At 27.4% G+C, this 16,283-nt stretch overlaps 2 protein-coding genes across 6 annotated transcripts in view; both read left to right on the top strand.

Annotated features, from left to right (window-relative positions):
- The window catches only part of LOC129611614 (sodium- and chloride-dependent glycine transporter 1), a 79,141-nt gene extending 66,837 nt beyond the window's left edge, over positions 1-12,304 (top strand). For all 5 annotated transcript variants that reach the window (XM_055524826.1, XM_055524830.1, XM_055524831.1 and 2 more), the window contains exons 5-12: positions 2,356-2,509; positions 6,448-6,715; positions 10,429-10,532; positions 10,720-10,957; positions 11,012-11,140; positions 11,229-11,438; positions 11,529-12,032; positions 12,095-12,304. In XM_055524826.1, coding sequence (XP_055380801.1) covers positions 2,356-2,509; positions 6,448-6,715; positions 10,429-10,532; positions 10,720-10,957; positions 11,012-11,140; positions 11,229-11,438; positions 11,529-11,963 — 1,538 coding nt within the window. In that variant the 3' untranslated portion in view covers positions 11,964-12,032; positions 12,095-12,304. The remainder of the gene's footprint in view (positions 1-2,355; positions 2,510-6,447; positions 6,716-10,428; positions 10,533-10,719; positions 10,958-11,011; positions 11,141-11,228; positions 11,439-11,528; positions 12,033-12,094) is intronic.
- Positions 12,101-15,846, top strand: LOC129611615 (uncharacterized). The gene has a single exon (XM_055524832.1). The coding sequence runs from the start codon at positions 12,326-12,328 to the stop codon at positions 13,871-13,873; it is 1,548 nt and encodes a 515-aa protein (XP_055380807.1). The 5' UTR covers positions 12,101-12,325; the 3' UTR covers positions 13,874-15,846.
- The last annotated feature ends 437 nt before the right edge of the window (positions 15,847-16,283 follow it).

Genomic DNA, 16,283 nt, shown 5'->3' on the forward strand with positions numbered 1-16,283 from the left:
TTATTTATGTAAAAATATATATGCATATGTAATATATTATAACCATTAAAAAAGTAATATTTTATTCGAAAATTTCAAAATAATTAAAAAGGCTACATATCTTCTGATATCACATAAATGCAATGTATATACTCGTACATATACATATATACATGTATAAAAATTTAAGATATTTTGTATATACCATTGTAAAAATGTACAACAATTGAACTACTTTAATATTTTTTTTTTTACTTTTATATTGATGCAATTCTCTATATAAAAAATTGAAAATTTAATTTAATCTGGATCCAATATTTTTTTCATCCCACACAGTTTATACACAATATAAGCGAGTCTTAAAATTTTTAGATTTTAAATTAAAAAAGAAAAAAGAATATAATAAAATTCTATTATAGATAACATTTTGATTTTGCACAAAATCAATATCTATTTAAAAATAGATTCATACATTAATAGACAAACATACAAACGTATGTATTTAAAAAGTTAAAAGGGGTTTATAAAACTAGTGAAAAACATGCCAAAATATTTAAAACGATATTAAATTTTCTTTATAATTTTTTTTCTTTTATTAATATTTTGTGCTTATTTGTTTAAGGCATTATATTAAATTATATCAAATTAAATGTATATATATGTATATATATATATACAATTATTGTTAAAATGGCTTTAACTAATATTTAAAAAAATAAAAAAACCAATATAGTACTTTCATTCTATAGTGCCTGGCATTTTATCATCCCTATATATCAAGGATAATTTTCAAATTGAACAACTGAAAGTTTTAAAAAAAATCTGAGCAATTAGAAAAATTAGCTAACAAAATTTCAAGTTTTAAAAATCTTTATCAACTGTATAAATTTTGTTTCTTCCCTAAAAGTATGCAATTGTAGACTTTCTTGGAATGAATATTTTTTTCAACAAAACGTACAAAATTTTTAACTAATCGAAAACAAACATTGCTCTTTTATATTTAAAAAACTAAAAATTACAGTGGATTGCTTCTAGCGATTGATTATTTAATTTTAAGTCAGTTATATAAATTACTACGAGTACTCGTATATAGGGCAATTTTATTTTATTTCTCAAAATTGTAAAGTTAGGCACACATTTTTATAGAATTTTAAAATTCAATTTCGTAAGTTATACCGTAGGTAATTTTTAAATATAATGAAATAATTGTCTTGTATTTAGAGAACAAGCACACATAAAATATTTAAAGAAAGAATACAATTAAAGTTGATTATAAACAAAATAACAAATTTATTATACATCGCATCCAAGCAATATTTTTCATATATAAATATACCATTCATATATATGTAAGTTTCATTCGTAATAAAAATGGATACTAAAGAACGATCAAATAAAATATTAGTTGTGTAAAATGTTAAAAACAAATGAAACTTTTCTACATACATATATGTGTATGTATATATATATATATATATTTAATGCTACTTTACTTTATCTAATATTTTAACTATTTATATTCACTACAATACATACAATATGTTATTTTTTTTAAATTTCTGCCTTGCATGTATACATACATACATAGGAGATAACAATAATTTTGACCTTGGTTAAGACAAAATTTATTATAAGAGCATATCCGTTCGAGATGTTGTAATATATACCATATTTATATATAAGAGATCTATGTAATTTTTGTTAAAATATAAAATTTTTATGAAATAATGTAACATACTATATATATATAAATATGTATGTGTATGTTGTTATGTTGTGATAATATGATATCGTAAATGACCTTTAAAGTAAAATTTCCTCATCAAAATCAATAAAAAAAATTTTATGTTATAGAAAGGAAAAAAAAACAAAAAAAAATTTTTTTTATTGCTTTAACAAGCTTACATATGTAAGTATATGTATATGTGTTTGTGTATATTTAAGAAAATAAACGAACAAAAAATAGGTTTCTACTTTTATTAAATGTGCGCTACTTTTTTAAGTTAATCATCATGATCTTCCTTCATTTTGATTGTAGATATGTTTGTACTCGTACATATAGAGAACAGGCTTTAAAAAAATTTTTTTTTTTTTGAAAATTTTGTACTAAGAAAATATTTTGATTGTTAAATTAAATCTCTTTATAAACTATATTAAATTGATAATGGTTTTAAAATAGAGCTGTAAAACCTACACATATACAAGATTGGAAAAAAATAATTATATGTACACATCCTACATACTCATATCTATTCCATAAATATTATGTGCTGTAACAACTTATTCTTTATAAAACTTTTCCAATTATTTTGTTAATTTTTTTTTATTTAATTAAAACTAATTCTGAAAACAAAATAATTTTAATTTTAATTTCAGATTGTTATTCATATGAAATGGCTGATAAATGTGAAGCAATTAATGGAACTTATTATTTAAGAAACTGTTATAATAGTAGTTCTCCTGATTTTAATAATTATACTGATTTAGCATTACATGCTCTTAAAAGGCCTCCAGCTGAGGAATATTTTACGTGAGTTTTATTTTCTTTAATTATAATTGAATTAATATTTTATTAATTAAATTTATTTTTTAAATTGTAACTATTAAAAATTAAATTATTTATAATTTATTAAATAAAATTTAATTATTTTTATACTCGTTTAACAATATTTAATCGTATACTTTTAAAATTAATTTAATTTAAAAATTTAATTTGCTGTTTTGTACCCAAAAAAATTGATTTTATATTTAACAAATTTGCAAAAATTAAACCGATAAACAATATCTTATAAGACAGGGTTAACAAATTTTATTTCATTAATTTCGAATACACCCAAACCTCGCTTTACGGCCTAGATACGTTCCGCAAAACTTGGCCGTAAAGCGAAAAGCCGTATAACGAATCAATTATTCTAATACGTATTCATACAAATTCAATGGGATCGGTTCCAAATTTGATAAATATATAATATGGTTTATCATTCAAAATGCATTTTATTTTTTTATTTTGTTTAAATTATAAACATATTTAACAAGAACATAAATTTTACATAAAATAAAAAACTCCAAAAACATTACATAATTTTTAAATAAAAATGAAACAACTAAAACCTACAGATCACTGTCATCATCATTTTGCGCTGGTGGTTTGAAAAAATTGTCTAAAGTTGTTTGTCTTGCCTTCTTGTCTATTTCTTCCTTTAGTGATTTATAACAGCTAATGGCTGAGTTAATTCCTCGAGACACATTAGCGCTACGTTCGACGTCAGGATCGTTTTCAAGGAGGATGTTTATTCCTTGTTCAAAATAAGAAAAAGCGCTCGAAATGATTTTTGATGTTAGCTGTTTGGATACAACAGGCTCTGTACCTTCATCAATTGCTGGTTCTGCTTGCAACTGAATGAGTTCCTCATATGAAAGGGGTTCTCTATCAGCTGCAAGTAGATCCAGCACATCAGATTCGTTTAAATCTTCAAAACCGAGATCATGTGCTAAATCCAAAATATTTTGTCTAACTTCAGGAAGGAAATTAACTTCTGCATCGGTAGTTTTTATACATTCTGGCCATATTTTTTTCCAAACATGGTTCATTGTTGTCGATTTTAATTCCTTCCAGGATTCACTAATGTTCTCAACAGCATCCTTGATATTATAGTTTTTCCAAAACGTTTTAATTGATGATGTACCATCGGTTTCACTTATAAGTTGTTGGAATGTTCGGCGTAGGTAATATGCTTTAAACGTGGCTATTGCACCCTGATCCATTGGTTGGATCAGAGCTGTTGTATTTTTCGGAAGGTACTCAATCATCACATCTTCTGATAGTTCGGATAAATTAGTAGGATGCCCTGGTGCATTATCTAAAATTAGCAAAGCCTTGTTGCTTAAGTTATTGTCTAGTAAATATTTTTTGACTTCTGTACAAAAGTGATTTTTGAACCAATCCTCAAAAATAGCTTTAGTCATCCAAGCTTTTTTGTTGGATCTCCATATGACGGGTAATTGATTTTTATTTAATCTTTTAAAAGGCCTTGGATTTTCGGACAAATATATCAAAAGTGGTTTTAGCTTAAAATCACCCGTAGCATTTGCACCAAGTAGCAACGTTAAACGTTCTTTGGACACCTTATAACCAGGCGCAGATTTTTCGGTTTTTGAAACGTATGTGCGATCAGGCATTCGCTTCCAATAAAGCCCTGTTTCGTCTACGTTAAACACTTGCTCAGGTTTATAACCACCTCTTTCAATAATTCCTTTTAAAATGTTGGGATATTCGTTAGATGCGGCCTCATCGGCGCTAGCTGCTTCACCTTTCAATTTCAAATTATGCAAATTAAATCTATTTTTAAATTTTTCAAACCATCCTCGACTTGCTTGGAATGTGACATCTTCAGATTCATTGGTATCTCCTTTCTTCAAATTTTCGAAAATACCCAAAGCTTTTTCCTGGATAGTCATTTTACTCATTGGAATTTTCCGTTTGTTATTGTCCTCAATCCATATAATCAATAGTTTTTCCATTTTTTCCATAATCCAATTTCTATGGCGTGTTAATCTTGAGATATTTAAAGGTGCAGCAGATTCCAAATATGCTTTAATATCCTCCTTTTTATCGCGAATAGTTTGAATGCTCGATTTCGCAAGTCCCATTGCCTTGGATATTTCAACAATTTTCTCTCCAGCTTCTATACGACGTAATACTTCTTTTTTAGTTTCTAGCGTGATTGCTTTGCGGCATCTTTTTTTATCAGTCTCCGAAGTCGGTAATCGTTTCGTTGCCATTTTGTCTAAAAAATAATGAAATTCTAAATTAAAAATACATATCAAAATTTTTTTAAAATTGTAAAAAATGAGTACTTACCGTCCAAAAATGTTTCTAATTGTTTACAACTTTTTCAGTTAATTTGTAACAATCACTAATAAATATGTACATAAAACACTCACAGACAAATCTAAACCAGTCGCATTATAAGTACACACTGAATAACACTCGTAAACAAGGGAAACACAAAGAAATAAAGATTGCGCTTGCGCAATATATCGACATAGAAAAAAAAAGCCGTTATAGCAAAACATTTTAGGCCGTATATTGAAAACGTACCTTAATTAAAGAGGGCCGTTATAGCGAAAGGCCGTATAAAGAGCGGCCGTATAGCGAGGCTTCAGTGTATGCCAAAAAGAAATGCTCAAAAAAATGTCATATAAAATGTTGCGGTTTCTTAAATATTTGGAATTATTGACTAGTTTTTTTACATATGTATGTTGTACAACAATTATTATTTACAATGCTTTGGAAAATTTTTCAATAATCTTCTAAAAAATGAAGTAAATGCGAATATAATTTTCGGAGAGCACCATACTATTTTCGATACATTTTAAATAAATATTTAAAAATACATTAAATTTGTTATTTAATAATTATTCAATATCATTATTAAGCCTAAGAGAAAAATCAAGATTTTAAATTTTGTAAACTCTAAATTAAGTAGTTCTAAAACAAAAAATTTTGCTTAATTTATGCTTCATTTTACATTTCACTTAATAACGAAAAATCCACAGCAAAAATTATAAAAATAAAATAAATAAATTGTACATAATATTTAAAACCAAAGCTAAAACACAAACTTAATTTAGCATTCATACAATTCCACAGGAATTTCAAGAAATTCTTCCTTTTGGTATTCTTTTATTTATCGAAGTTTTTTATTTATTTTTGTTTTTTTTTTTTGTGTTTGTGTTTTAAATCATATAATTTTATTAATCATATCCCTAAAAGTATAATGACACATTTTAAAATTTGAAGTTCCAAAATGAGATGAAGTTCCAAAATGTAAAAGCTACTATCCGTCCTAAGGTGTCAATACAGTCGGTATGCTAAGATATTCACTTGAAAATTTGACAGCTGCAAATTACAGAAGAAAAATTTACTCTTTAATGAACTTCAAAATTATTTTTTTTTTCTCAATTTTGAATAGTGCTCACTGTAAAAACATGTTACTTGACAACAAAGTCAAGTCATTATTGTTGTTTTACTATAGAAAATTTTGAAACAGTTGCATTTTATCGTGCTATTTTGCATCTCGATTACATTATGTTTTACTCGACGTAAAATTAGAAAAAATTTTGAAGTAATTGTCAAATTTTGAAGTACATATTTGCATTCTGATTCTTTTTGTAACTTAAAAAAGCTAACAAGAAAAACCAATTGTGTATTTGTATTGTGTAAAATTTGTATAAAAGTTCTTATCACATTTATAGAGCATACTTTTAGGGGTGCAATAAACCTGTTCGTATTTTATTATAATGTGTAATAAAATTGTTTTGAATTGATATTTTTTTGTTTTGTTTTTTTTTTTCTTAAATATCTTTTTTATTCTTTTATATAGCATTATAACATTTATATTAATTTTATTTTATTTCCTCTTTTTTTGTATATACGTATATATATATTTCATTTTTTATACATAGACATTACGTCCTTGGAATATCATCAGGAATTGAAGAAACTGGAAGTATTAAAATTGAATTAGCCTTGTGTTTACTTGCAGCTTGGATAATAGTATTTTTATGTTTATGTAAAGGAGTTCAATCTTCTGGAAAAGTTGTTTACTTTACAGCTTTATTTCCTTACGTAGTCCTTGTAATATTATTTTTTCGTGGTGTTACATTACCAGGTGCTAAAACAGGAATTCTATTTTATTTAACACCCGATTTTAAACAATTGGCTAATGCCCAAGTAAGTATTTATACAAAATTTATTTTTATTTTTGTATCATTATCAAAGACATGAAACAAAAGAAAATAAAATAATATTTACAATTTTCAATTTATTTTATATTCAAAAAAAAAAAATAAATATGTATAATTTGTGTATTGTGAATAATTTTAAGTTTTACGATAATCTTAATATAAACTCAACGAATATAAGTGATATTGCTTTTCACTTTGAGCTATAATATTTTTATAGAAAACATGAAGCCTGAAAATTATGTATCAAATGTATTTATAGTATTACGTCATCCGGAAATTGAGTGTCCTCGAATAATCTGCATCTCTTTGCAACACACACCTTCCCGCTGAATCCATTGAAGTTCCTTGAAAATGTTCAGCATATCACCCAAAGACGAACCGATATCCTCACAAAAGACGTCTCCTGTCCCACATCAGAGCGAGGCACACGCAGAGCACGTAACGCACATTCTATACTACTCCGATGTAAAGACATCTCCGACAAAAATCAGATGGCGAAAAATTCCGCCTCCTTACCATCTTCTCCAATAAACAGTGCCCCCTGAAAATGCTAGTAACTATCTCATCCTTGCAACGGTCCTCTTCGACCACAGGATCCTTGTCGTTGTACAAGTCTATCCTCTATAACAAAACAAGTTGCCCCTCCTTATAACTTCCTATAGTCTATTTTTTTTTTTCCTTCTTCACTCCTATAAGGAGTATAGGGCTATAGTCATAGAGAGTTAGCTAGGTAGGTGACTAGCCTACCGTAATTTTTATTTATATTAAATATTTCAGTTTATTAATATTTACTGTTTATTTTTCTTAGCCTTTAGTATCGAATATTATGAATATTTGAAAATTACTTGTATATATTATTTATTAGTATTGCATATTAAGTTATATAATATTGAATATAATTTTTATAGTGACCTGACCGGGGTTTGAACCCGAGACCCTTCGGTTAAAGGGCCGGTGCCATAACCACTGCACCAATGATCAGGTCCTATAGTCTATCGCATTATTTAACTCTCCCAATGGCGGAAGCACCGAATAATCCATTGCCGCAGTGTCGGCTTCCGTCCCAATCTTTCATTCCATTCGACTTTACTGCGCCTCGGAACCCAGCATAATGTCACTTTATATAGCCCACATAATACCTTCAAGGTTGGCCTGCAACACCCAACTAATTCAGATTTGACAGTTCACGAACCCAGCGGCTGAAGAACCAGGGTAGTTCTCACAGGTTGACATGGAATATAATTCATCCGCCTATGATTGTTCCGTTTACAAAAATCTAAAAATAATGAAAAAACGGTTGTTCTTACAAACTTTATAGTATATAGAAAATAAGAAGATTTGTTGAAGCGCTAGCTTTTTATAGTCTATTAAAACTTATATATAAGGTTTTCAATTTTTCTCACACTTCCTGAATAACTTAGGTATTTACTAAAACTGTTTAAATTGAATATAGTCACCGTATATAATAAGAATTGCTTTGCGCTGAAAGTTTGGTGAATAAATTTTGATTAATTGAAATTAAATTATATTTCATGATAACAAATTTCATATACAAATCGAAATTCATTTGCAAATTTCATATACAAATCGAAATTACCAAAATTTTTTACCAAGATCTTACTTAAACATATTGTGGTAGCTATTATAACCATATATTATTTACGTGTATTAAAAAAAAAAAAACAAAAAATATATAAGAGATTTTCCTTTTATTCGTGCTCGTGCAAAAACCATTTACTTTTTCTTTACGAAAATTTCTAAACGCATATAAAAAAAAACTGTTATAATTTCGTATCAAATTTTGTTTTATTTTATCTACATACATACATATACGTTATATATGTATATTATTATTTTATTATAAAATATTTTAAATAATAAAAATGATATTTAGTGTCTAATGTAACTTCTCTATTTTATTATTATTGTTATACCTTCCTTCATTCAATTGAAACATTTATATTCGTTACTATTGTTAAGTTGCTAAAGGACTTAAGTTTTTAAAATAAAAAAGAAAAAAATATTCACGTACGATGTATATATATATATCATAATATATGAGTGAGTACCTATACAGTATATGTATGTGTACATATTTTGTAGCACAGGAAATGAGTTTTCGTGCCAGGAATTAAATTGAAATATTTGTATACAAAATAGAATTGTTAAATGAACATTAGCATAACGGTAAAAAGTAAAAATATATATATATATATATATACGTTAAATAAAAAAATAAACTATGAAACTAAGGAGAATTATTTTCAAAAAATAAAACAAAAGTATTTTTTCTCTTTTAACTTATACCTATAGTCTAAAGAAACAGAAAGGAGAAAAGGAGGGAAGGAGGCGTACAGAACAAAAAAAAAAATAAAAAGCAACAAGTAAAAGAAAAAAAAAAAACAAAATTTTTATTTTGCCACGTCGACAATACTGTTGATTTTTATATGTAAAACTTTTCAGTAAAATAATTTTTATTGCCATTTAAAGAGTCAATTTTTTAAGGAAATTTTGTTTTTATAAATTTCCATTACTTCAATTTTATAATATCCTTGGATACAACACAATTAACTGTAAATATAAAGAGTATATATAAAACCGAATGGATGTAGTAAAGGACGGAGGGGGGAGGGGGGGGGAGGGAGCTCTGGTTTCGCGTAAATATAAATAACAGCTTTGATATCATTTTCAAATAATGATTACTTAAAAATAAAATTTTGCATTAAAAAATTGATTTAAAAAAAAAAATTGGTTTCAAAAACTTTATTCAACTCTGCAAAAATTCATTTTTTTAGGACGCGCTTAATTATCCCCTGACAACTACAAAATAATTATATAAACTACAAGTTTGTCAGGCAAAGTAATAATTTGTATGTTTTTGTATTTTGCCGGTTTATTTTTTTATTTCAAATAACTTCTAATTTTATTAAATTATTATCGTGGACTCATATATGGTTATAAATTCCTCAAAATGAAAAAACCTCTGAAATAAAATAAAAAAAATTAAATTTATCGAATAAAATAGACACACGAAAATGGAAGCTTGAAATTGGGGGGATTTATAATCTTTTATTTCAAATAAATTTTTTCAAGTGCGCAAAGTTCATATGAGTGATTGCTGTTTTTGCTCTTGTCCGCTTTTCAAATATATGCAGAAATCATGTGCTAAACCACAAGAGTTCAGACTACTACATTCTCAGAAAGTGATAAGCAAACCACGAGAGCATTAATTATAACCCTCGTATTTGACGTCTTTATTACCATCATCCGCATTTAATTCATTATGCATCCGCAAACATGAATTCATAAACAAGAATCATTTTGGAAAGCTGAACTATTCTAGAAGTTGGGTTTGACAGTTTCAATAATTCGGATATAGTTAAGACGGACATACGTCATAAATTAAAAAAATAATTTTTGAATTTTTAATTAAGGTATGATCAAATTAATACAAAAATGTAAAATATCTAATTGAAATCAATGAAAAATATTGTCTAACGTAGAATATTTTTCGCTAAAAACATCACGAAATTACACAACATCACCACTCAGTTTAATTCGCTCAGTTGTTTACCTTAACGAAAGTGACATTACCAGCAAAAAGCACTTACATATTCAAATTTCATGTTTTTTAATTTTATTAAATTGATTTTTTAAAATTGAATATTTTTTCACTTTTTTTTATTATTTTATTTGAAGGTGTGGGGTGATGCTGCAGTTCAAATATTTTTTGCATTGAGTCCAGCATGGGGTGGCTTAATCACACTTTCATCTTACAACAAATTCACGAATAATTGCTACAAGTAAGTAAAAGTTTAAACCTAGTTCTATAACATTTCTTCATCTAAATTTTTTTATTTTCCAACTAAAGAAAATATTAAAATCATTTTACCAAACTGTAATATCTGCGATATAGATTTACTTAAAATTTAACCACACATTCAACTATTTACCGCATTATAGCTCTAATATATTTTTTTTTGTCACAAGGGATTCACTGATAGTGGCTGTATCAAATATTTTAACATCATTTTTTGCTGGTCTCGTAATATTTTCTATTATTGGATTTCTCGCACATGAATTAGATGTTGAAGTAGAAAAAGTTGTTGATCAAGGCGCTGGTTTGGCATTCATTGTTTATCCTGAAGTAGTAACAAGGCTTCCAATTTCTCCTGTATGGTCGGTGCTATTTTTTGTTATGTTGTTAACCTTAGGTTTAGATTCTCAGGTACGTGCATCTAATTTATGATTTTTTCCCTTTCTTTAAAATTTTTTATTTCAGTTTGCTCTTATGGAAACGGTTATAACGGCTGTTTTAGATAAGTTTCCTAATTTAAGACAATATAAAGTTTGGGTAGTTTTATCTGTTGCTTTATTTGGTTATTGCGGCGGTTTGGGTTTTACCACAAACGTAAGCAACAATTAATAAAATGATAAAAAGAAAGATAAAAGAAAAATAATTATAACAAAAAATTTTGTATTGCTTTATTTCTAAATAGAGCGGCATGTATTGGCTTCAGTTGATGGATAAATATGCAGCAAACTGGTCCGTATTATTAATAGCAATATCTGAATGTGTTCTTATATCTTGGCTGTATGGTTCAGAAAGATTTTTAAATGATATTCAAGGAATGATTGGTAAAAAATCAAAATGTTGGATATATTTTTGGGCAATAATGTGGCGGTTTATTACACCAGCTGCACTTTTGGTTAGTACATACATAAATAAGAAAGTCAAATATAAAATGAAATTATTTGAAGAATTACTTACTTTTATTCTTCTATGCGTATTTTTTTAGTTTATATTATTTTTTAATTGGGTTGAATATAAACCCGCACAATATGGAAACTATATTTATCCAATGTGGGCCGATGCTGTCGGTTGGATAATTGGTCTTTTACCAGTTGTTGTGATAATTATAACAGCAATAATACAATTATTTGATGCTCCAGCAAATTTATCATTATGTGAAAAACTTAGATCTCAAATGCGTCCAACAGCAGAATGGGGTCCTGCTGGTCAACCATGTTATATCCCTCCAAATGTAAAATACTTGAGTAATACATATGATAGTGTAACAAATACTAGAGTATTAATCGATGGGTCAGTCGAAGATTCACCACCACCAGCACCACGTAAACACGATAATGATGGTGGTGGTGGAATACGATTTGAAGCAAGAATACATAGTAGTAATGATAGCAGTTTTCATGACGAGGGTTTGCAACTCTGAGAGCGAGTTTTAGCACCCCGTAATGAAAACGCTTCATTAGAAGGTGCTGCATTAACCAAAAATAACAAAGTAAGCTGATTACAAAATAAATAAATGATAAAATTTTATCGTATTATATATTTTACTTTTAGTTTAAAGAACATTCGTACGAGTATTCACCTGTAGTTGTGATTTCTGATGAAAAACAAACAAAGCTTCCCGGTCCCAGTATATTAAAAGCAGCGAAAAATGGGAAAAATATTGCCAAGCAAAGATCTTCGCCGACAGATGTCAGTCCAAGTAAACAACCGTTATTAGATCCGAAACTTAGAAATAATGATAGCGTTGCAAGCGATTTAAATGAAACTGTTACACATTTACCAATGACAAAAGTAACAGCAACTATTATTTTACCAAGTGGTACGACAGCCGCAAATGTTATATCAGGATCTTTGGGTGGTGGCAGAGAAATAATTTTAACAACCTTCGGTGATCAAAACACTGCTACAAAAACAAAGCAACTTAGCGATAACAAAAAATTAGATCATCAAACTATAGGAACAGATGTAACAATATCTTTAAATTCAACTGCAAATACAGTTACCAATGTTGTTGGAAAAAATGCTTCCACTGGGATCGGATCTACTGGCTCAACTATTTTACAAAATAATATACCAACAACAACTAAAACAGTAGCTTCAATAAATATTTCAAATGTAATTTCAAAATCTAGCATGCATGATAAAGAAATTGCAACTACACAAAGCACATCGAAATTATCGACACAAACAAAAACAACAACTTCTATTAAAGATATTACAATGTGTGCTTCACCGCAGACTGCATCAACTAGCACGACTACTAGTAATAATATTAATAAACTACAAAATAACATAGATTCTTTAAGTAAATCGAGCAAATTAAATGAGAAACCAATTAGTTTAAAAACTTTCCAACCAGCAGGAATTAAGCAAACTTCAACGAATATTTCGACTAGTTCAGTTTCTGCAACAAGTTCGTTGGCCAAGCCAACCTTAGCAACGAGTTCTCAAAAAACCGCAGTTAGTTCAAATAAGAATTTGGATAAAAAGACCACTATCAAAGATTCAAAAACAACAGATTCATCATTAAAGAAAATTAATGAAAATATTAAACCTACTTCTAGTTCAATTAGCACCACAAGTGTAACTACAACGACAGCGACATCTAAATTAAATAAAACGAATCAATTGAAGACTGCAGTATCTCCTTCTGTAGTAACAAAAGTTAGTCCAAGTTCATCTATAAATAATACAAAAGCTGACACAAAAGTAACCCTTACAACTGCCACATCTACGAAATCAATAACTAGCGTAGCAAAACTAAAAACATCAAATTTAGAAAATAATACATCAACTCCCATTACTAAAACGAATATAGCATCCAGTACAACAATTACATCAACTTCATCTAACCCATCTTCTTCAAAATTAACCACAAATAAATTAGTTACCACACCATCTAGCGGAAAATCTGCAACACCATTAAAAAGTAATGTAGTAGTGACAATTAGTAACAATAAAGCAAACACTAATACATCAATAATTAATAGTAAAACAAGTACGGATATCATCACTACGAAATCTAATACAATTTTAACACAAAATATATCGACTTCTACAAGTTCTTCTACATCAGGAAAACCAATTACAACTGTAACGACATCTCCAATAGCTTCAAATTCGCAACAAAAACAGCAATCACCTAAAGGTGATGTTGGGACATCTAGTATTAAAACCACAAATTCCTTATCTACTAAAAGTAATGCAAATACAACCACTTCTATAACAAACACAAGTAACAAGTCCAAATCGTCAACTACAGCGACAGAAACCAAAAGTTCAACAACTTTATCTAAAACTAAATCAAATAATGGTGTTACAAAGAAATAAAATAGGACTGCTTTAGTATTATTGAAATTACTAATTTAAGTTTTCGAATGCTAAGTGTAAAGATAACTAGAATATTAAAAAAACGCATTTTAGGTCAAAATATGAATATGTGTAACAAACTACTATGTATTTCATAACAAACATTAGATTATTCGATCATAATAGCAGTTAAAAAAATCAAAAAACCAATTGGAATCCTAACGCATCTTCAAAGATATAAGAATTAAATTGAAATGTTTAGAAGCTTCAATTAAAAAACGGTAAACTTTTAAGTAACTTTTTATAAAGATCTCCTTTGATTTTCTATTGTCGACTAAATTAATTTTTATTCAAAGCATTATGAATGCCAAAATGATAGTTAATAGGTAAAAGGGGTAATTGTGGAGTAATCCAAAAATAGTTATCATCAATGGGCAGCTTGAGTCTAGAACATAATATCGGTTCATTGTCTTCCATGGGTCATTGCCTCCTCATGACTTTCTCTATCGATCTTGTTCTCTTCGTTTATCTCCATTTACGTAAATCTCCCTTGCCTCGAATTTCTTCTTAATTTTTCAAGAACTGTTTTTTTTATTGTCACTTTTTCTTTTTAAAAGCGGTCGCTTTCATTTCTATACACATACATAAATATAAATTGCACACTTTTTCAGTATATTAAACATACATGTATACATGTGCATACATGCGCTACACACGTTCGATTTTTAAACGTTACGTAGCGTGGTCTTTCAAATTTGAGCTCAGACGTAAAGCATTCAAAATTTTCTGCAAATTGAGTAGAGTGTACTGCATAAAACAAAAAATACAAGATCGTACAAAAAAATTTACAAAAAAAGCACAAATATTTTACAAAATCGGTGCTGCCACAAATATAGAGAGGTCGTAATGAACGTAAAAGAAGAATAAAGCTGACGTAATAAAGTTGCTTATATTATTTTTTAACGTAAAAGTAAAAGGAGAAAGGAATCGCGATGGTAAATGACATCATACTATCATTTAAATTTTTAAATTAAGAACTACTCTATATAATTATATAGATTTCGTAAAATTTAAACCAAAATCGTAGGTCATTTTAAAAGATAATTATTTCCTTCTCAATAAAAATTTTAAAAGTATAATTGAAATTAAATTAAATTAATTTAATTGCATTTATGTGAAATTCTTAAGTTTTAACATGAAATAATTATTTAAATTTTTGTTTCTATAAAATTGCAATTATTTTAAACAAAAAAAAAATACAAACTAGATAATTTTCAATAACACTAAAAGCATAAGAGAACTTAAGTACCTTTTCACATTTAAATGAAGATTAAAAATGAGCTATTGAGTACCTGAAAAAACAAAAATAATAAATGAAAAGAGGAGACTTTTGACGCCTTGATTGCGATAAAGACAAAATACTATGGCATAATATAAAAATTTTGTACTTCACTCGGAATTTTCTAAATACCAACCACTTATAATTTAATCAAAGTAATTCATTGTCTGATAGCACTATTAATGTGTCTTTCTTAAGTATAAAAACTGTTCAATTATTTGAGTAGCCACTACAACACAGTGCTTGACAAAAAAAAAAACTGTTCAAGGCATTCTAAAACAATTCAGATTTTCAGATTCAGTTTTATTAACTTAACAATTTCGATATATCACAACTTTAATGCAGAACTTAAAACCGCCCTAAAACTTTAAATTCAATAAACACAAAAAATATCCAATTATTTCTTGTACTGTCAAATAGCAAAGGCTTTTGTTTTTGAAGTCTTTTTGCCATATTTAATTAAAATTGCAATTCAATATAATGTAAAGTCCCCTCTTTACATTATTGTGCGCATACCATTTTATTTATAATTAACTTTCAGCAATTATTACAATTAAAATTTAAGTTAAAATTCTTTTAGAAACTAAAATAAATGTAATTCATTTATTCCATAAATGTATACTTAATGTAATTAAGAAGTTAAAATTAGCCAAAAAATTAAATAAAATTTAATTACAGAAAAATTTGACTCATAACCATAAGAAATTTATATAGTGATAAAATGTAACATTAAATTGTAACTTGGAATTAAAAAATAATTGATTGCCATACCAAAAAAAAAAGAAATAATTATTAATTGTGATAAATTCGCAAAATTAGTTAAATTATGGAAATTTAAAAAGGAAAATTCTTGTATCAATTTTTATGTCTAAAGTACTATTGAAATTAAAAAAAAAAATGTAAACACTGTCATACACTATTGATAAAATAAAATCAGTAAAATTCAAGTACGGGAAACTCTTAAATGTGCAAATATAGGAATTTTCCATTTTCTGTTATGAATATTTATTGTGAATATCAAAAAAAAATTTTAATTTTTAATTTTGAAATATTGTGTTTAGAAGGTATTCTCAAAAACAATTTTAGTTTTTA

Source organism: Condylostylus longicornis, unplaced genomic scaffold (genome assembly GCF_029603195.1).
Source record: "Condylostylus longicornis isolate FDR11 unplaced genomic scaffold, ASM2960319v2 ptg000054l, whole genome shotgun sequence".
Classification (NCBI taxonomy): Eukaryota; Metazoa; Arthropoda; class Insecta; order Diptera; family Dolichopodidae; genus Condylostylus; species Condylostylus longicornis.